The sequence below is a fragment of the Gymnoscopelus braueri genome (genome assembly GCF_963280865.1).
Source record: "Gymnoscopelus braueri genome assembly, chromosome: 21".
NCBI classification, from domain to species: Eukaryota; Metazoa; Chordata; class Actinopteri; order Myctophiformes; family Myctophidae; genus Gymnoscopelus; species Gymnoscopelus braueri.
This window is the reverse complement of record NC_137623.1, coordinates 46,482,131-46,504,464: the sequence shown is the minus strand read 5'-3', so window position 1 is coordinate 46,504,464 and position 22,334 is coordinate 46,482,131. Positions and strand designations below refer to the sequence as shown.

General features: G+C 43.8%; 1 protein-coding gene across 1 annotated transcript; it reads right to left on the bottom strand.

The window, feature by feature from the left end:
* Positions 1 to 5,881: 5,881 nt before the first annotated feature.
* klf6a (Kruppel like factor 6a) lies at positions 5,882 to 15,232 on the bottom strand. The gene is made up of 4 exons (XM_080417847.1): positions 14,832 to 15,232; positions 11,130 to 11,727; positions 10,010 to 10,133; positions 5,882 to 9,091 (listed from the first exon to the last, which is right to left on the bottom strand). Exons 1-4 carry the CDS (start codon positions 14,931 to 14,933, stop codon positions 9,040 to 9,042), a joined length of 876 nt encoding a protein of 291 aa, XP_080273973.1. The 5' UTR covers positions 14,934 to 15,232; the 3' UTR covers positions 5,882 to 9,039.
* Between the last annotated feature and the right edge of the window lie 7,102 nt (positions 15,233 to 22,334).

The window sequence follows — 22,334 nt, the reverse complement described above, 5'->3', positions numbered from 1 at the left end:
CCCCAGAAGGCTAACAGCGTATTTTCAGTGCGTCCTCCTGGGTCCACAGTGCCCGCTGTGTGTTTCACAGATGACACAAGCCAGAGACTGGAGAGAGAGAGAGGGAATCTAATTATGGGGACAATTATGATCCTGACCCGCACTGACCTGGATTTGTATTCAAAATGGACTCATTTACCTTGAGCTGAGTACCGCCGTGCACCAACCCAGAACCCCTCTGTCTCTGCCTCTCTGTCTCAGACAGGCATGCGTGCGTATGTGCGCACACATATACGCGTGTGAGCACACATATACGCGTGTGAGCTCACACACACACACGCACACACACACACACGCACATAAAATCTTACAGACAGACAGACAGACAGACAGACAGACAGACAGACAGACAGACAGACAGACAGACAGACAGACAGACAGACAGACAGACAGACAGACAGACAGACACACACACATTTTTAAGCGATTATTCTATTGATTAACTTTTCGATTAATCAAATAATCGAGAAATGCGTTTTTTCTATTTATTTTTTATTGTATGTATGTATGTATATATATAGATATATATATAGATATCAATGAATCTTAAGCATTATTTTATACGTCATCGCACAACAGTGTCAGGACAAATAACAGTGAAAATAGCAGATCTACAAGCTGAAAACGCATCGTGTTGCAAGCCCAACTAAAATGTTATTAAATGATTGATTATGTTTGTTTTTTTTTATAATTGGTTACATCTCTTAGTTTGATGAACTGTTTATTTTTTTCACAAAAGAGTCTTGTTCACTGGATCTCAGGTTTTACATACTGTTAACCACACACATTTTCCATGCGTCATTTTGCATTTACCACGTTTCACAAACTTTTGTCCATCATTTCATTAAATGGATGTGAACACCACGCTGGTACCACAGCGGTATCATCAATGTAAATAGGATTCCGGGAAGTGATTAGACACAAGCCTTTCTTTGCCCTCCCTCATGCTCATCTTGTCCCCCTAGTCATGATGTGCTGTGTGGTTGAAGTCACGTCACCCTCTCCTCCCCGCTGTGCTTTCTCCATAAGAACCACAGACAGACGTGTTCGCTGTTTCACCCTGAGTCTAGCGACGAGGTCACGCTGGGTGACATCACCCGGGGGCGGGGACTCTTCTGGTACGAGCCCCCCGCCCCCCCCCCCTCCCCACACACACACACGCACACACACACACACATACACACACACACACACACACACACAGCTTGCACTGTCACTCCCGCAAATCCTCTCTCGCGCGCTCTCTGAAGGCCGGCGTCTCAATTTTCAAACAAAATCGTGACGCCTTTATAGTTTTTGTCGTGACTGAAATTAATCTGTGTTAAAAGGAAGAGGAACATGCAGAGCTGTCTTTTTCTTAACATTCGCAGGGATGGAGAGAAGAAGAAGAAGAAAAGAAATGACAAAACTAAAAAGCACACACAACATCTAATTGGTCGACGAACGACTACGTCCTTCGTTTGTGTGAAGAGTTCTTAGATCCTCTCTCTCTCTCTCTCTCTCTCTTTGTTTTATGGAGCTAATTGCCACACAGTAATTAGGTGGAGGAATCCAATTTACCGTGGGGATTCATTTAAGCAAATATGCGTTATTTAATGGGGATTTGAAGGAGGGGTAAACGCTGGGATTGGACGGCCAAAGCCTGATGGCGCGGCGCAGATCGCATAGCGGCGAAGACTGCGAAATTGTCAATGACGATAACGAGGCCGGTGATGAGGACAGGCGGTGAAGAGCACACTAATGAGGATGAGGAGGATGATGGTTGGTGGTGGCGGGGGGGTGGGGGGGTGTTAGCGGGGCTGGTAGCGAATGTGACGGCTGAGGCGCTGACAATCTAAGAACATAATAGAGGGGTCCATGACCTCTGGTTTCAGCTCTATTTCCCCCTACAGCCCTGAGTCCTAATAGACGCTATTAACAGTAAGAGAGGAAGCACAATGGAGAGAGAGAGAGAGAGAAAGCCCTGATGCTGGGTCTTTCAGAGAGTAGTGTGCATATGTGATGACTTGCAGTCTGACTGGCTGAATGAAGCAGGCATGAAGGCTGATAACCTTCCCTTTTCTTTAATATGTCCCCTCATTTAACTGCTTTCAACCTGGTTTCCCTATTTTTGGTCATGTCATTATAGGTGAAAATGTTCAATTTGTTTCCGAAATGTTCATCTTATAGTGACAATATCAGATCTACAAGCTCGACAAGCTCACGAGCGCATCACGATGCGCTGTGATGCGCTGTGAGCTTGTCGATCTCCTATTTCGTCATACGACAAAGTATGTAGGCCTTGGTCAGTGGTGGAAAAAGTACTACTTTTTTTAACTTAAGTAAAAGTATCAATACCGCAATGTAGAAATATTCCGTTACAAGTAAAAGTCCGGAATTTAAAATGTACTTGAGTAAAAGTATAAAGGTATTGGCATCAAAATGTACTTAAAGTACCAAAAGTAAAAGTACTCATTGAGCATTTGAAAATAGCCGATCTACAAGCTCACAATGCGGCATTGTGAGCTTGTAGATCGGCTATTTTCAAATGGCCGAAATGTATATAGGGCTGAAGTGGTTACTGTATGTTTTGTGATAATAATCAAAATCTAAGTAACTAGTAACTGAAGTTATCAAATAATTGTAGTACCTCATAATTGTACTTAAGTACAGTACTTAAGTAAATGTACTTAGTTACTTTACACCACTGGCCTTGGTTAACTCCAGCACAGTCCAATTTTTGCATTGCATATTATACGATACTCTGGTAAGGTAATATCTCCTCTCCCGGGACTATAGTCTGTTATTTAGAGGCAATTTTGAATAATACTGCTTTTCATCCGCCTTCCCTACTGTCCACAATTGCTGGGCGAAAGAGAGAAGTAGCCCTACTGTCCACAATTGCTGGGCGAAAGAGAGAAGTAGCTATTCCATTGTAATTACCATGGTGATAGACAGTGACATTCATTGAGATGCATTGATGACACTAAACGTGGTGTCAGACAGCTTGCTAACGCAGCCTCGGAAATGGTTGAATAACTTCCATCTATTGTCCCTCCGTTGCTAAATACCAGGCTGATATTCCACAGATTGCAGATAAAGGTATCTGTAAATTGAAAATTTAAGCAAATGAATGTCCCTCTGTCTCGCTCATCTGAGGGATTGAGTTGTGCTGTGATGTGAGTTTGTGTGTAGCATGAGATATCGAGTAGCTTATAATGCTGTCTCGCCGTGTGTCAAAATCGTATCGCTAGTGCACGTTGTAATGATGTGATTGGACACAAACCACAGATCTTCAGTGTATATATGCTCAGCACATTAAGATAAGAGCCGAGTGACAGGTGAAGGTAATGTATTGGCTTGCCGGGTAATCCTTTGGGCTTTAGAAGAGGTTAGGGAGAGCAAACGTGGGAAACCATGCGGAATGACGCACACTCTCTCCTATACATCAAACGCAACGCTATGATCCCTAGTATAACAGCTTTTTACGGGCAGAAACATTATATGTCCATTATGGTTCACTCAACCAGAGGATGTTCCCAACACTATCTAGACTTCTAGAGGATGTGAGTCACAGCGTAAATGGGAGAGAAGATGCATTGTGCGGGGCTGCATTTCCTCACGAGAAGACGTTTCCTCAAACAAATGTGTGACCCCTTGCAAGAAGAATGTGATCTGGGATTATTCTCTCCAAAGCTTGGAATCTCCATTTCCAGGCCCATAATCATGGAGAAGTTTAGATATTCATTACTTTTATCTGCGGAGTTGATCTTTTCTGTGCAAAGGGAGGGCCCTCACGAAATACTACACAGAACTTTCTTGTGAGTTACAGATGAACTCTCTTGGAATTTACTGTGTACTTTGTGTGGAAGTGTATACCATTTGCTTCCCCTCTCTCCCCTGCAGGTCGTGTCGCACCTAAACCACAAATTATGCAACGCAATCATTTGTTTGTAGGAGGCTGATATATATCAAGTCGGGGTTGGTAGCTTGAGAGATCAAGGGGGCTGCAATATGTGGAGGCAATAACATTCTTTGTCATTCCAGGGCTGGGAGGTTCTACCAAACTGAGCTTAATTAACTACTGAGGGCAAAGCTTCATTTAGACTCAAACCAACTGCAAATCAGAAGAACTTTAGACGTTTGCCTGCCTGCCCCTTCTATAGCTCACAACCAACCGTACAGTAAGCGGAAGGAAGAGAGCGGGGGGGGGGACGACGACAGATCAACTCTTTGTATTTTTATTTTATTATCTTTTACCCCTCTCCCCCACATCATTATTTTCTTGTTGGTTGTAACATAAATCGTGCTCTTTTGGTTTATCCATTGCTGTTTTGTACCATTATTTGTGTCAAGTAGAGTTAATTATCTAACAAATGTATAAAAGCGCCCTCTAATTAAATGCCACGGGCTGTAAGAGACGGAGATAAATTATTTATACTGCTTTGATGAGGAGCTAGCTTGCTTTAAGCCATTAGCAGTCAGCCGCTGCTATAAATGAAACCACTGCAATGTCTTCTTAGGCTTTAACTTCAGAAGGGGAGAAAGAAGAGCTAAACTCCGAGACAGACACAGAAACCTAGTCAAGAGCTAGTGTTATACTTAAGTGTACTGTTGCTAGTTCAGGTTTCTCTTTAGCAACCAGGCTTTTTTCTCCCCCCCCCCCTCCAAAGATATAATTTGCTGTTTTTGGAGAGTTATTTTCGCACTGGCATTTACAAGTCAGGAAGAGGCGGGTTTTAAACACAAGGCTGACAGTAACAAAGCTGCTATAGGAACAGGTACGGCAAATCCAGGCTGAAATGACAAATGTGTAAGGAAGTAGCCAGGAATTAATCCCATTTGTATAATTTCCTAACGTCATGGCTCAAGAATTTTGATCTACTATGTACAATGAGGCCCCTGGCTGTGCTTATTGAAGTACTACTGTGATACTCGTTTGTGATGTGATTTTAAGCGTCGGAAATGTACCCTTCGAGCTCCGACACACACACACAGTAGTGTGTGTGTGTGACTGTGTGACTGTGTGACTGTGTGTGTGTGTGTGTGTGTGTGTGTGTGTGTGTGTGTGTGTGTGTGTGTGTTAAATCTATTAAATATAGCTACATTCTGCACAGACTCCCAGAGCGTAACCCCTTTAATGTAATGGTGTGTAACGGAACTGCACTAACAGAGAAGGGCTACAACTACCGATTACTTTATCGGCGATTATTCTATTGATACCTTTTTTTCGATTTATCGAACAATCAAGTATTTTTTATATAGATCAGCAAATCAATGAACCTCTTAAGCCCTACTTTATACTTCAATCTTGCAATCTACAAGCTCAATGCGTCACGATGCAACTCGTTGAGAGCTTGTAGACATTGGTTATTGTCACTATTTTGGAATTCTCTTTTAAATATTTTGAAACTATTAATCAATCATTTTATCAAATACATAATTTTCTATTGAATTATAATCAATCAAATCGGTTAGTTCGATGAATAGTTGCACCCCTAGTGTTAAAGGGATAGTTCACCCAAAACAATTCTTTTTTTGTATCGATTAGTCACCGCATGGAGACTGATAGATTTTTTAGTTTTTGTCGCATTCCTAAGCCAATAATTTGATGACCAGCGGACCGGTAGGCAGCGGTTCCGGTAGGAGAAACAAAGGAGACTCTTTGTGTCTCCTACCGGAACCGCTGCTGGTCATCAAATTATTGGCTTAGGAATGCGACAAAAACTAAAAAAATGAACTCAAGTCTCCATGGGATGACTAATCGATAGAAACAGGTGAACTATCCCTTTAAATATAGCTACAGTCTACTCTACACAGACTCCTAAACGTAATGGAACAAATTAAGACGAGGGAAAGCGGAAAAAGTCTGATAAGAATTTCTTATTATTCCAATAAAAAATACATTCATACAGAAATATAACAATTTTGCAAAACAATTTCAAATAAAAATTTCATAAAGCATAAACATAACAATTTTACAAAAGTTTTTTTTTTTTTCGTCTTTTTTGTTTCTTATACAAACATTTCTGTTGAGAACAAAGAGCTGTATTTCGTGTGTTTGTGTGTGTGTTGCGTGTGTGTGCGTCTACATGTGTGTGTGAAAAAGATACATGTTACATTTCCGGGGGGGGGGAGGAATAATGGAAGAAGGAGCTAGAGATAGAGAAGTGATGGAAAAGTATCGGTTTAAGATGCAAGCAAACATGGAGTAAAATCAAGGCTCAATTACCACCCGAACAGTATTGGCTGCCATTTGGGAGCTCTCCTTCTCCTATCCCACAGAAAAAAAAAGAATTAAAAAAACAAATAAACCTTCGCCCACGGCCAACTTCGATTTCAAGTTTGTACACATCCCCGTCTCTTTCAGCAACCCGTGTGAAACCCATGTGTCGGAGCATGCTACAACTACACTCTTTAACTTTGCTGCAACATCAGATTATTTTCCCCTCCACTGCAGCAGGACCCTGACATTGACTGATTTCATGCTCATCGGGTCAAATTTCTAGTTTAGGTAGAGATAATCCCTCATTATTTTTGATAGCTACCCTTTTCCAATCGCCTATACTCGCAACAAATAAAAACAAACACAAAAAAAAGTAAATGCAGTTTTTTAGGGCAAAGACATATGGCCAGTGGTGTGTATATGCACTGATGGCAGGTCAGCTGAAATGGATGATCTTTATCTGGTTCCAGAGAGGCCATCAACCATCACCCCCACTCCCTCCCTCCCCCCCTCGGTTTTCATAATACTGTTTCAGCTCGGGCTAGAACAACGCTTCCCCCAGACAGGTCAATAACCAACCTACACAGTCAGCAGTCTGTGACAGATTCCATGCCAACAAAGCCTTTAGCAATTCATTACCAAGAGGCAGTACAAGGCAAGGCCTGTCCAACTGCAGCCTGTTAATTACAATAAATCTTTAGCTTTTTTCTTCAGTCTTGCTTGCAGGAATGGTGGGAGATGTTGGGGGCGGGGGGCAGAGAGGGTGATGGTGGGTGGAAGTGGGCCTTAAATTCTCATGCTAAAGCAGCTGCTTCGTATTTAAGTCTGCGTTCCGCCTCGAGTAGGTGCACATGCGTTCCGAATCTGCTTTTTTGTTTTTGTTTTGTACAGTTGTGTTAATGGATTACAGTACATACTACACAGTAGTAAATGTTTTTTTTTTAATAAAGGATTTTAAGTGCTCTTCACATACAGCATTTGTCTTACAGGGTCTCTATGACTCAACCAAATGTGATTCATTTATACATCAATTAATTTGGTGCGTCCGCTCATAAAGGAAGTGTCCTAACTAAAACAAAAATAAATAAAAAAAAAGAGATATCATTTCCCAAACATGAACATTTTTATACACTAAACTCTAATCTAAAACAAATAAGAAAAAAAGGCCTGGGCAGCTGTCGATAAAACAGAAGAGGTGCAAATATTCATAGGTAATTGAGCCTTGAACAAGCTTTTCAAAATCACCCATATAACAAAACGTGACCTCCCGAACGGGGCGAAGAACCACCATCACAGGGCAAAGTCACTTGCATAAGGCACCATTAAGGTCAACAGTGCATTATCAGATAGAAAATGGAAAGAATGTACAAAAAAATCTAGATTAGTCCTCAAAGGCAATGGATGAGTGAAAGAAAAAAACAACCAATAACGCCATTAATGACTTCCGTGTGTCTGTAAGCAAGTGGTGATATTTCCAGCCAAAAGCGTGAAATAAGCAATGAGGGGATGGATGACGTTTAAAACAGAAGATAAGATCGTCAAGGCTTTATGTACAATATTGTAACATTTTAACCGTTTTGCGTTTTTAGCTGCACGTTTATTGAAACAATTTGCAGTCCTGGTTTACAGTGGAAACAGGAGGAAAAAGTCGTGTACAAACCCTAAGAGAACCATGCAACACCTGTCTAATGATACTGAAGTTATAGTATAGGTTGTGTTATACCTCTAAAGCACACAGCTTATACAATTTTTACTACAAATCAATTTTTGTAGCTTGTAAAAAAAAAAGAGAAATAATTCATAAACCAGGCTACATAACACATTGCACATTTAGTAGCTGCACCAAAAACACCAAAAAAGCTCCTCTCATACAGTGACTGGGGGGGCAGGGCAAGGGGGTGTTGAGACCCCTGGATCGCTGCCCAGGAGGAGGGGAGAGGGCAAAGTCATCCCCCCTGCCCCCCAACCCCCTTTACTCATCCAACCCAAGGCCCCACAGTCTTAGGGTGCCTGAGACACAGGCACTTCCTCTCTCAAGCCCATCCTCACACGACCGGGAGGCTAAACAAAACAAAACGGAATTTGTTCCCCCCCGAGAAACCCATTCAGTCCTCAGCAATATTGGTACCAGCCCCCCCCCCCCATCCCTCCCCTCCCTCTTTCCCTCCATCCATACATACATCCGCTACAGTCTCTCGTCCTCGATCCTCTCTCGTCTCCACTCACGGGTGAGGAGGGGGTGGGTGGTTGTTGGGGGGTAGTGGGGGCCAGTCAGCCAGTCACAGACATTCACAGTGCATACATGCTTACCTCAGACAGTTTTTGCGTTTTTGTAAAGTACCAGTGTATCTGCTTGTCCGCGGGGGGATTGAACCCCCCCCCAAAACATCATGCACCATACATACAATTCATTCATTCCTTTTTGTGTCCGTCTCTTTTTTTGTGTAATTTTTTCTAAATTTTTTTGTGTAATTTTTCAAATGTCTCTTCAAAGTCCTTCTCAAATCGATTCTTCCATCCGTTGATTTTGTCCTCTTCTTCGTCGCTGCAAAAAAGATAAGCAGATGACCTTCAGAGCGCCTTTTTTTTTGTTTTGTGTCCAAAGAGAGGTCCGTAGAGGCACTGGGATTGAGAATGGTGCAAAATGGCATGCTTTGGCTGGAACACGCTCCCGCCTCTCTTGCTCTGGGGGCAGTTCAACCAAGAGACCGGTCGGTCGGGAGGCAGCGTTTTTTTATATCTCTTCCCCTTTCGCTGCGGTTGGTTGGTTGGTTGGTTGATGCTCGCCCCCCGCTCTAGATGTGTCTCTTCATGTGAAGAGCCAGATGGTCAGACCTGGAGAAACATCTGTAGATGGAGGGCAAAGAGGAAAAGAGCGATATTTAGAGTCTACGAATGGTAATGGATCACTGCTGCGATGTTAAATAAAGTGCATTCAAAACTAAAACACGGATAAGCTTCTACACTACAGGCATCTGTGAGATTAGCAGTAGGGGTGGGACGATATATCGTTATCGCGATATATCGCGATACTTTCTCCCGCGATAACTAATCGATATACTGCCGAAAAATATCGATATTAAAAAAAATATATATATATTTAAGTTTGTGATACGTCCTACTCTGTATTTGTGTAATGATGATTTTGAACTGTTTGGTGCTATTTTATGTGTTTATGAATTGAATACAAGGACTATCGTGATATATCGTTGGTGAAATTTCATGCAATATATCGTGATATCGCAATATATCGATATTTTCAGATATCGTGATATATCGTTGGTGAAATAAATTTCTTGCAATATATATTGAATATCGTGATATCGCAATATATTGAATATCGTCGAATATCGTGATATATATTGTTATCGTGGGCCTAATATCGTGATATATATCGTATCGTGAGGTACCCATATCGTCCCACCCCTAATTAGCAGTATGTAAAACTTCAGATCCAGTTAAAAGTCTTTGGGATGGAAAAAGAAAATTCAATTAAAATTGCCTGAATTGTGTGTGTGTGTATATAAACTAGTCTTGTAACTTAGCAATGCAAAACACTCAAATGGGACTAAATTAACTCCCTCTGATCGCTGTCAATCGTTTGAATACACTATCATAGCTTCCAATCTCTCGAAGCATGCTCTTTGTTGCGATGGCACAACAAAAGTAGAACACATCAATGAGGACCCGCGCCTTTAATCCTATCTGTCTAACTGGTACGTAAGCGCTATCAGATCTAGGCCATGTTCTTGTTTTTGCCTTTACCTGTCACAGTGACTGCATTTAAATGGCTTTGCCCCAGTGTGCTTTCTGAAATGTCTGGTCAACTCGTCGCTTCGTGCAAAACGCCACTCGCAGCCCTCCCATGAACACCTGTATGGCTTCTCACCTGGAAAATAAGAACAAGCATAGAACAAAATGGTCTTATAAGTTTGGTCGGGTAAGTCAAAAAATGAAGAACATGTTTTTTTTCCAGTGAGCTTCAACTAAAAGCCCGGGGGCAGAGGCACTGTGCATGTCTTTGTTTGTCACTGTCGTTGTTATTTAAATGCATTCAAATGAGTAATGCCTCTGGTCAGACATAATCATAGACAGACATAGTTGGTAACAAAGTCACTCAAAACCCCAGTTTCCACTGAACCTGTTGGATCGCTCCTCATCTTGCATTATGTAATTCGAAACATTTCAGGAATGCAAAGAGCGCTCTTACGTAGCTGGGATGTTAAAAGAAAACAACTGACTTTGTAGGTCAAGAGAGGCAGAGAGGTCCTGTGGAGAAAGCCAACACGTGCAATTGCACGCTGCTAATCAAAAATAAGACGCGGTCAAATGACCATTCAAACCCTTCCAATTCAGTGCCCCCTGCCCCCCCCCCCCGCCCCCTGCACCCTTTCCCATGGTGAAACTCAATCTGTTTTGAGGGGACCGAGTCCCTTTTATCCCCCATGTGCCAACCCTCCCCCCTCTCTCCCTCCCTCCCTCTCTCTCACCCAGTCAGTCACATTCCAGATAGATTAGGTCACAGTTTAGGTATCCAGCCATGCAGCGCTAATACTCGCAGCACTCTCTGGCTGAGGACATGCAATGTGGACCTTTAATTACATTACACAATGGCCGGACAATGCCATTAGGGTGGAAGGACAAAATGTATTGCACTTCCTTTTTTTGCCGTACAATAAGATATAAGGGTTTGTATGTTCTAAAGTATACATACAAGTATAATGTTCTTTTAACACTGAATCAAGATGAACTAGTTCTGCATGGAGGACACAACGAATAGCCTTTTTTTCCCTCATTATGCAGCAAGTTGAAGATGTGTCAACAATCCCTGCTTTCATATAGAGGACCCTGACTGGCTGTTGCAGTGTGTTGTGTGTTAGCTCACCTGTGTGAGTGCGCTGATGTGCTTTGAGGTGGGAGCTCTTTGTGTAAACCTTGCGACAGCCGTTGAAGTGACACCGGTGTACTCTCCTCCTGCCGTCCGGCGACGTGTCCCCGCAGACAAGTCCCGTCTTTTCCGAACTTTTCCCGATCCCCCCGCCGCCGCCTCCGGTCCTGATTTTGACCGGCAAGTGCAGCTCGGCGTGAACGCCGGCGCTCCAGCCCTGCATCATGCTGCTGGGCTCCGAGCCGGCCTCCGGAGAGGACGGTGGCGTGCTAATGATGGAGGGGCTAAAAGGTCCAGAGCCGACCAAGACGGAGCCCAGAGGGTTGTGGGTAAAGCTGTGTGTGGGCGAGAGCTCCTCGGAACTGTCCGAGGCCTCGCTGCTGGCGTCCGAGTTCACGCTGTTGGTGTCCAAAATTGGGCTGTCCTGATTGTCCTCCTCGTGGGCCACGGGGATCTTTGGGTCAGACTCTGCCTTGGCTTTGTCCCCGCAGGCCAAGATCAGCTTGCTCCAGAGGTGCTCCGGGTTGTCGAACTTTAGGTCGGACGTGGAGACGTAAGGCTCGCTCTGTAGGTATCGCTCCAACTCCAAGCATGTCTGGATGAGTGCAGAGAAATGAGAAAAATGCTATCAGCATACACATGAATACAATAGAGCTTCTTTTTTATCTGGAGAATGAAGGTCATTGAGAGAGAGAGAGAGAGAGAAATACTTGGATGAATAAGAATCGTTGAAATAACCATTCAGGCTATGGTACTTGTGTAGACACGTGCCCAGAATTGTGCTGTGTGGTCCTATTGTGGACGAAATGTTTATCGCAGATACAAACAGGAACTTCGCTGACTGCTTCTGCACAATTAATAGGAGTAGGACACCACATATTTGCTAGCTTGATGCATTGTATTCTGCCTGCCTAAACACACACATATACACAGTAAAATCCTCAGGGTTGTGCAAGAACGTATGAATCGACCCAAGTGGACAAATGATGGGTCCATGTTTACACTCTCAAGAGTTCAATTAAACACAAGATTGTCCTGTGTACTACACATAGTATATATCCTAGTGAACCACACAGTAGAAGATACAACAAAAATGCATCCTGGAAGTGTAATCGCTAAGACTGCTAGAGAGCCACGCCAGGATCAAGTCAACATCCCCACTGGCACGAGAGAGAGGAAGTGTAAGCTTCAGCACAGCAAGTGCTCGTCTCGCAAGCAACTTGTCATGTTATCAGCAGCTCCACATGGGCCACATCCATTGTGGAATGAGTGGTGAGTCCATTCGAGCTGAGCTGTCAGCCCCTAAACTCTGACCACTTCTGCACCTAAGTGCAAAGGCAGGCATTTAATGTGCATTCTCGTTTCGGCGGTCGAGTGACTCACTGGACAAATTTAGAGTCCTTTTAAGGAAGCTGCCCCAACTTCCCCTCTTAACATGAGCTGTTCGGCTCCTTGTCCTCATGCTGGGGGCCCGGGTCTGACTGACACGCAATCACATCCTTCCTCAGTGTCAGGCAGAATGCTCTTAGTGGCGACACACTGGTTTAAGTGTGACTCAAAGCTGTGGGACTCGGCGAGCAAGGCCATTCATTATGAGGTGCATATGGCACAGTGGGAAGCAGCTCTGACATGGCTCCGGGCATACTGTAACGCTCTCTTACACAATGTTTTCCAGCTGCACTGGTACCTACTCATGCGAGCCTGGAATCGGCCATCTCTGACATTTGATACTATCATATCGTCTATCCCGGTGCCAGCTATAGGGACCCCCAGAAGCAAAGATTTGAATAAAAATGTTTGCTTTAAAATTTATATGTATTCAATAAGATATGCAAACATTTTCAAGATTTTTCAAAAATAGCAGATCTACAAGCTCATATGAGCTTGTAGATCTGCTATTTTTGAATAGCCAAACCTTATTAAGTGGTTAAAATGATTGTGACGCTATGTTAACTCATTTAGCTGGGGACCCCCTGGTACCCCCCCCCCCCCGCATGGTGCAAATGAATGTGCTTCCTTCCAAACGGAATAAAATTAGGATACGGGTATTTTTTGTTTTAAATAAACCAGCAGTGAGAAATAGCCTACTATTAAAAGCCTTTCAGTTAAGTAAGTAAGACGTGCAACGAGAAACACTGCGACAGGAGAGCTCCCTAAAACCACAACATCCTTCTGCTTTGGAAACAATATGATGACAACAGCTCAAGTTATAAGGGCACCGTGCCAACAAAAGTAAATCACCAAATGCTCTGAAGGTAAAAATGGGATCGATTACAAATCACGTGCAATCTATCTCATTTTAACATGATTTCTGGAGTGAAGCCGAACAAATGCAGTGCATTCCCTTAAAAAAACTCACACAAAAACACACACACAACCTAAACAGATGCGTGTGTATTTTGAATTTGAATGAGTGGTAGCCTAGTCTACACACATCCGCTGATTGACGCGACTTCCTGTCGCTCTCTCTCGTTAACATTTTGGACCGAATACGAGGTAACGGATCTCTCCCTCTTGACTCAGTACGTCTCTCTATCGCAGAGCTTAAACGCTAACCCTGCCGACGGGACTGACTGCCAGGCATCGAAAACACCTGGTTAAATAACTCATGCTCAAAATACAGCAGCAGACTGACTGCTGAACCCTGTGAGTTGCACTCCATTCATCTTCCCCCAGACAGAGCAGAGCAGCGATACAAGAACGCTCGCCCCAAAACACGCTCGCCCCTGGGACAAAATCCGGCGACCTCGGAACGGTCGCCACCAGTGTATTCATAAGTAACTTCAGTAAACTATGCCTAAACACCTAACCCGGACTATTCCTAAACGTAACCTCAGTAATGCTATGCCTAAACCTAGCCTTATTCCTAAACATAACCTCAGTTAAACTGTGCCTAAAACCTCACCTTATTCCTAAACGTAACCTCAGTAAAACTATATGCTTAAAACCTAACCTTATTCCGAACCATAGCCTCAGTAAAAAACAAATACAAGAGTAGAGTACAAGAACCGCTGGGGGCGAGCGTGTTTTGGTGCGAGTCTTCCAGTTACCGACTGGAGCTGTCAAACCACTGATCCACTGTCACCGTGCCCACACACACACACACACACACACACACACACACACACACACACACACACACACACACACACACACACACACACACACACACACACACACACACACACACACACACACACACACACACACACACATGCTTGTCAACTTCACACCGAACTCCGCATCATGATAATATAATATGGGTCTCTGGCACATTTTATCAAACGTGTGCACGTGCCTTCATGCGTATTCTGGTTTTACTATTTCGAATAGTAAAACCAGAATACGCATGAAGACATAATAATAATAAACGCCGTTATCCACTGGAACCCTCTCTAGACAAGAGGACCTGAGAGTTGTCTCTGTACTTGGACCATTTTTTTCTCCCCCCTTTCTACACCAAATCTCTTCACCCAAAAAAATAGCCGATCTACAAGCTCACAACAAGTCTGATCTGCTTTTTTTTATTTATTTTTTTGCAAAAAAAATATTTTAAAAAAAAATTACATTTCCCCATTAAAACGCTTAAAAAGCATCCGTGTCACCTTAAAAAAAAAAAAAAAAAAACCCCAAGCGAAGTCATTGATAACTTCAGAACATTGGGACATTGTCACATTGATGTATATTAATAATATTCACCTGCTGCCAGTACTCCTCCAGAGACGGTAAGGCTGAGAAATAGCCCGTGTCGTGAACTATCTGAAGTTCCTGAAAGATGCTGCACATGGGTAGCACATCCATCTCCAAAAAGCGGTTAGAAAAAGCCTTCGATCAGCTGCACTTTTTAAAAGAGAAGTATCTCTTCAAGAGCGGAAAAAAGACCGAAAATAATTCAAAAAGTGGTTGTTGTCAAGAAGAAGTATCCTTGTTTGTCGCGCATGCAGGCTTCGATGCAACCAAAAAAACAAGACGCCCCCGTTGAATCGTATATATTTATATATATACAGATGATGATCGGATGATGGTCCGTGCTTGCGTTCAAGTATGTGTGTTTGCAAACAGTGGACTGGATGGTGAGGAGAGTCGTGCTTCTCTGCAAACTTCCCTATTCAAACCTCGCAGGGCAGGCAAACCCTCCCCCGGCAAGACTACACGCTCGCCCGGCCTCCGCCAATCGGCTGCCACCAGCGCGCAGGAGCCAGTGTTGCCAGGTCGTGCGAGAGAAACAAGCAAACTGGGGCCTAGGAAACCATAGGAAACCAAAGCAACACATGGCCTAGGAAACCTAGGAAACCAAGCAACCAGGGCTAGACAACCTAGGAAAACTAGGGTTTAAAGAGATAAATAAGCAACCAGGCCTAGGAAAACAAGCCCAAAAAACAAGCGAGCCCCTTCGCCCCCTTTTAAACATATATGCATTGGCTATTTGAAAATAGGCGATCTACACAATCTTGTGGATCTGCTATTTTCAGAAAGTTCTTGAAGAACATTTTGGAATATTTTTTGAAACATTTTAAGGACACACATATTGTATGGGGTTGGGGGGGGGGGGGGTAGGGGTCACTGGTCCTTGGCATAAAATATTTTCATACGGGGGTCTGCAGACAAATACATATTATTTTGTGGGGATCCTTGACATGAATTTGTTTGAGAAACACTGGTTTAAACAACATTAGGAAACAAGCCCAAATAAAGAAAACTGCAACCCACAAAACTACCAATATTTACCAGCAATTTACAGAAAAACTAGCCCAAAGTCGCTTAAAATAAGCGGACATGGCAACCCTGGCAGGAGCGCATATGATATCACACTCGACCAATCGCTCGCGCCGGTTGATACAATTTCCCCAAGTCTCTTTTTTAATTGGCGCGTTCGACTCACGGCTCGCTCGCGTTCATTGGACGGCTATTTTTAGACATGTATATATACGCGCTGGCCTGCCTGCGATCCGTGGTCTTTCAGTGCTGGAGCTCTAGCTGTGTGTGTGCGTGTATGTATGTGAGAGTGCGTGTGTGTATGTGTGTGTGTGTGTGTGTGTGTGTGAGTGTTTGTGTATGTGTGTGAGTGTGTGTAAAGGCTACCATGTTTCACCACAGAGGCGCATGTGAACACCAGTTTCCTCTTTTTGCTTTTTTGGGAAACATTTAATTCTAATGTAACTTTACCAGTAGCGCTGGCTTGCGGCATATGCCACTATTGCCTACCAACCACCCTTGATTACAGATTGTTTTTTTCCCCCTTCTTTTTTTTTCTCCTGTTATTTTCCCTTGAAATAAGTTTTCCACCAGAAATGGGACAAATGGCATTCTGTGGAAATAGAGTGTGGTTCAAAAGTTGTTGTTGTACTTGAAGCATGTTTGTCAGATCAAGTTCTGATGAAGTACAAGTAAAATTCCACACCATACACACAGAATCACTGCAATAACTTTTAACCAATTGAACGCCAGCGTCCATATTCTGGGGCCGCGAACGTTAGCCAAAAATGTCAGATCTACAAGCTCACAAAAGCGGGCCAAGTATAGAGCCAACTCAGATCCAGTTTATCAAGCCTAGAGTTTAAGTATATAGGTTAGGCCATAATAAGTCTTTCCTATAAAAGCTAAGTGTATTCATTCTGTATCTCCTATGACATCAAACATTTTCATACTTGTCATGTTTGATGATTGATGCTAATTGTGGGCTTTTAGTGTAATAATGTAATGCAAATAGGTGTATTATAAAACTTAAGTTAAATGTTTTATAAAGTTTATTGCTTGTATTGTTATAAATTCAAGATAGATTTGACATCCTCAACGTCTCGCTTGTGCAATGGGATTCCACACTCATGCCTCACGACAAGTTTCAACATCAATAATGCCACTTGCATGTGGTGACATGCAGGCATCTCTCCTCATTCCACAGTCGCATTCCACCATATGTTTATTTGGCAATGGCATTACATCATGCAACTTATTCTTATCGGCTTGGTTCCTCTTTGGAAGGCGTGCAGCAGAGGAAACCCGTAACACAGCTAGTAAGTCGAAGAGAGAGGCCAGTCTGAGTCCAGCAGCAACTGCATAAGTTCATCATAAAGTCAATTGGCTATGTGAATACAACATGGCACGCTACCCGGGCGTGCAAGATGAGACAAACAACATTTTTGGACAGCTCCCACATTGTTTTCCAAGTGGCTGTCTTTCTCCGCTTGCCAGCCCATAGCGGAGCACTGAGCGTCTATTGTGTCACACTCTCTCGGGCTGCCGGGGCCATATTTGTCACTCATAGCATCTGATTTAGTCATAATGGTGATGCAATAGTGTCTACTGAACCCAGGACCTGCCCTCAGAAGTCCCTTTAAAAGGAATTTCAGTTGGCCTTTGTGTCACTAATGGGAGCTATTCATTATGTCTTATGCCCAGGCCTCACTGGACATTTTTGGCAGTAAAAAAAAGTTCAGGGAGTCCATTCACAGTAAAACGGACCTTCTTTTACAAATCACAAATGACTCGGGTCGGGCATGGCGGGCCATGGGGAGGAGGAGTATAACGCAATGCTTGGTTTATCATGGCACACTAATATAGCAAGCCTTGATCGTTCATGCATCTCAAGACTTTGTCAAGAGGTCCTAACACTATCTGTGTGATGAATCACAGGGCTACCGTCGGGCTCCCGAAGGAGCATTAGCGTTGAGGTCTACGGTAATCACTCCTTACAGAAGAAGGCCCCTCTGATGAAGCATTTAGAGAATGCGCAGGGTGCCGCATGGCAGCTTTTATCTGTGGAGAGGAGAAGCCAGGTTCCACTAGCTTTTATCATCGTTATGCAATCCCCAGCCCAGGCAGTAGCCACAGGAAAGAGCAATTACAGGATGACCCATTTTAATACATCACTGTCAACCCAATCAGTGAGTTGTTCTAAGGGGGTTTTTCTGGGTCTAACCTTGGTGCAGCGGAGAGACTGGAGACCCCTCTGTTGTCCTGCTCTCTCCGTAACGTGCATGAGTAAACAAATTGAGGCTTGTTCCTCATCCCAAGGTATTTTTTTTGTCCCAGCATCCACAAGACTTAGATTTAACCACTTAAACCTTCTATACTTTGGGTGCGTTCGGAAATTACGCACCGGAGCACACTCGCCTATTAGTTTGTATTGGCCAGTGCGCTCAGTGCTGTATTTTCGAACGCACCCTTTGTAAAAACAGACCCGAATTGGCACTGTACATGAGTCCGCTCTTTTTTCGCTCTATACCAAATTCTTTGCAAAAATAGCCGATCTACAAGGTCACAACGATTCGCAACACGACTCTTTGTGAGCTTGTAGATCGGCTATTTGTGGCGAAAGGTTACCCGAATAGGGATGCTGGGGTTCAAGTGGATAATGAACCTATTTTAACCCATTAAGACCTGAGGCCAATTCTACAAATGCCTTCTAAATCAGTGGTTCTCAAACCTTTTCGTGCCAAGGACCCCCTAAATTATATATATTTGGCCGCAGACCCCCATCTGAAAATGTTTTGTGCCAGGGACCCCCAGAATCAATTTGGGTTAAGGTCAGGAACTGATTCTGAAATCTGTTTGGTTCAATAGTCAGTGTAAACATTCTTAATTGTGATCAGTTTTGCACACTCACTCACTAACACTCCTCTGCGCTGAAGTTGCTATAATGAAACATTTTTCCCGAACAGTAGCCTATTTCAAACATAATGCTATAAGGTGCTTATTTGTACGCACGTTGATTGATTGGATATTAGTGGAAGATAACAGGAGTGCAGAGCCGTCAAAGCTAAACCAAGCAAGTACAGTATGTGTTGCTGACAACTGATTCTGAAGCAAATTCTCTTTCATCCTTTCACATCACAGCGTAGCACCGAGCGATCAGTTAGCAAGGCAGCGCTATACAGCGCCATCAATAGAGATGCATCAGCCTGCGTGGGGGGGAAGGAGGCCGTGGAAAAATTTGTCCAAGCTTAAATAAAATGAGAATAAAAATAATTGATTGGAAATCAATGCACATACATCATTCACTCTTTTGTAAGAAGGAGAAATGGACGCGGGGAGAGGAGGAGGAGGAGGAGGAGGAGGGGGGGGGCAGGGATCAATATTCATTGGAATCATAAATCAGGAGCGAGCCAGCGCTCCCGGGGAGAGATGATGATCGTTGGCCTGGTTTTGGATTACATACTGGGGTTGAGGCTGTCCAGCTTGCAAATGCGTTTCGGCGTTGCTGCTGTAGTACCCCCACCACACACACACACACACACACACACACACACACACACACATGCACGCGTGCGCACATCACACGCGTGCGCACATCACACGCACGCACGCACGCACGCACGCACACACACACACACACACACAACCAGACTTGCACGCACGCACGCACACACACACACACACGCACACGCGCAGACACAACATTAACACTGAACACGGCCCCTCTCTTCTCATTGAAATGCATCGATGGTTTTCCGTGTGATGTCGGCCTTCCGTCCCGCTGTCAGGCCACGTCTAGGAGACAGCGCAACATGTGTTTGTGTACAATGGGTCGGGTCTGAGTCTGGGTCCGTCACGCCGTCAATGATGGGTGGCGGAGCGGGGGTAGGAGGGGGGGGGACCTCTGCCTCGCAGCAGCCTCTTGACCTTGAGGATGAAGCGTGTGCTTTGTGTTCCGTGTGTCTGTGTGTGTGTGTGTGTGTGTGTGTGTGTGTGTGTGTGTGTGTGTGTGTGTGTGTGTGTGTGTGTGTGTGTGTGTGTGTGTGTGTGTGTGTGTGTGTGTGTGTGTGTGTGTGTGTGTGGGGTGGGGGGGGGTGTTTGAGCTGCATTACTAAGTGGACATGCTTTGCACACAGCAATCACTCAGGACACTCTTGTGACAGTCAACCCCCTGATCCACAGGCTGATGATGAGAGGATCCGGGTCTCAGTCAGTCAGTCAGAAGAAGCATGACATACGAAGTTCATGTAACCAGGAATAGCTTTGGACTTGGCGTTGTGACAGCCCCCAAAAATGTAAGCGATTGTCGTTTGACACAAGGCTCCCTAACAACGTACATGGCTATGAAGGGCTCGCACTCGTGGGGGGGGGGGGATATTCGGCCAAGACGGCAGATCTGCAAGCTCACAATGTGTTGCGCTGTTGTTGGCGTAAGGGGGCCTAGTATAGAGCTTGGAGGGATTCCGCTCAACTAAGTAGGGTTTAAGTGGTTAATGCAATAGGACATTGCAGAACATGCATTTGGCATCAAATTAGGGCATCGGCCAGCAGGCAAAGCTCACTGCTCAATGTAGAAGGAAGGAGATAGTAAAATGCTCGCTACTCGCGATGTGTTGGTCTAGGATCAAACCCTGTATATGAAAAGTAATCATTATAAATGTGAGGTTTGTGTCTGTGCGTATGTGTATGTCCTTGTGTGTGACAGCGCCAGTGTTGTAGCAACAGCAACAACAAACTAGTACAAAGAGGAACTGTAGCATAGGGCGCTAAGCCACACGGCCTTGACTTTTATCAGGGAAGCGAACAGCAACAGAAACACTTTTTTCTTTTCGTTATCTTATAGTGACATTCTTGTTTACCCCCGGGAGTTTCCCATAATTGAAGAAAAACTAAAGAAAACACCACCGTTTTCCCCAGCAAAAATGTTTTGAACATAAACAATAAGCGAATGAAAGTGAATGAAGTTCTGCACAGTTTCATTCACTTTTTTGTCTTTTCCCCAAGTGAGTTTTTCAATAAGTAAACACAATGTTGCACAGATTCAGGCGAGCGGGATCTTAAACGTGCTGGAAAATCCAGAGGACAGTTCAATGGTCATTGTTTCACACATGGGTGGTGCACGGTGAGGCCGCGTGTTGTTTTTCCTCCCGGGTGATGCCTGCCTTTTTAGTTGGTGGTGCTAAAGGCTACTACACCATTATTACACGCGGGTATACAGGAATGCGAGGTATTTTATTATTTGCCGCCAACCTCTGTGGGAACCAGCTCTCTCTCTCTCGCCGTTTCGGGGGAGGTATTTATCCGGGGCTGCGGGGATAAACAGCGACCCAACCCACTGATTAGGGACCTTGGATGTATTCATCGCACATTTTCGGGTGTGGGAGAGGAGAGGAGGTACGAGGGGGGGATCAGGTTACCCTGACCCCGAACACAGTGAGCTGAATGTTGTGCTCTATTAAGACGGGACGATATGGGATAACCTATCACCCAATTCAACAGGGCACACAAGGAGACAAATTCCTGGTTGCATGTATTGCATTTAGGGTGAATACAAGCAAACACTGTGTCTCGCACAGTCTATACTCTGTCGGTTTAGACGTTGCAAACACCAGTAAACTGAGATTTAATCTGCCATTCATGCTAAATTACATTTGCACATTTGCATTTAGATTTTCCAGATGGCTGTCTCTCGACTCGTAAACAAGAAGTAGAGAAGAGCAAAAGTTTACGTTTTCCCTTAACCCATTCAATCCGGGAATGCATTCTGTGTCATTTTTAGATTTCTTTGGGCTATTCAAAAATAGCCGATCTACAAGCTCTTATGAGCTCATATGAGCTTGTAGATCTGCAATTTTTTGAAAAATCGTGAAAATGTGGGCAAATCTTTGAATATATAGATAACATTTCTAACTCAAATCTTTGCTTCTGGGGATTCTACAAATGTCTTCTAAATCCTAACAGTTTTTTATTTTAAACTTATGTTGCTATAATATCAGTGGTTCTCAAACCTTTTCACGTTAAGGACCCCTAAAATGATATGTATTTGGCGGCGGACCCCCATCTCAAAATATGTTGTTCCAGGGACCCCCCAGAAGCAAAGATTTGAGTTACAAATGTTCGCTTTAAAAAATGTATTCAATGATTTGCACACATCTTTCAAAAATAGCTAAAGTATAGAATAATGGTTAAAGTGGTTCAAATCTAAAATGACAGGTGCTTTCCCGGTCTTAATGGGTTAATGCGAGCCAATTATTGTCAATTATGCCACACACCTCTCAGTAGCTTAAAATTCCAATCCCATTTGGGTGATGATGCCGTCAACAGACAGTGGGGCTTGAATTGGAAGAATGTTAAAAAACAACTACAACATCTCTGTGAGGACACTGAGACATTACCTGAGGCCTCAATGGCATTCTCACAAAAGACCTTGTTTGGGAAATACTGCTGCAATTTGCTCTGCATTCAAGGACATGTTTTTACGAACAACCCACACATACCTCCCCCCCA

Excerpts from the sequence above, each read along its gene's own strand:
- klf6a (XM_080417847.1), bottom strand. The coding sequence starts at position 14,933 with ATGGATGTGCTACCCATGTGCAGCATCTTTCAGGAACTTCAGATAGTT. Across the intron at positions 11,728-14,831 it reads TGGAGGAGTACTGGCAGCAG|ACATGCTTGGAGTTGGAGCG; the intron begins GTGAATATTATT and ends GCACTCATCCAG. Across the intron at positions 9,092-10,009 it reads AAATGCAGTCACTGTGACAG|ATGTTTCTCCAGGTCTGACC; the intron begins GTAAAGGCAAAA and ends CTCCATCTACAG.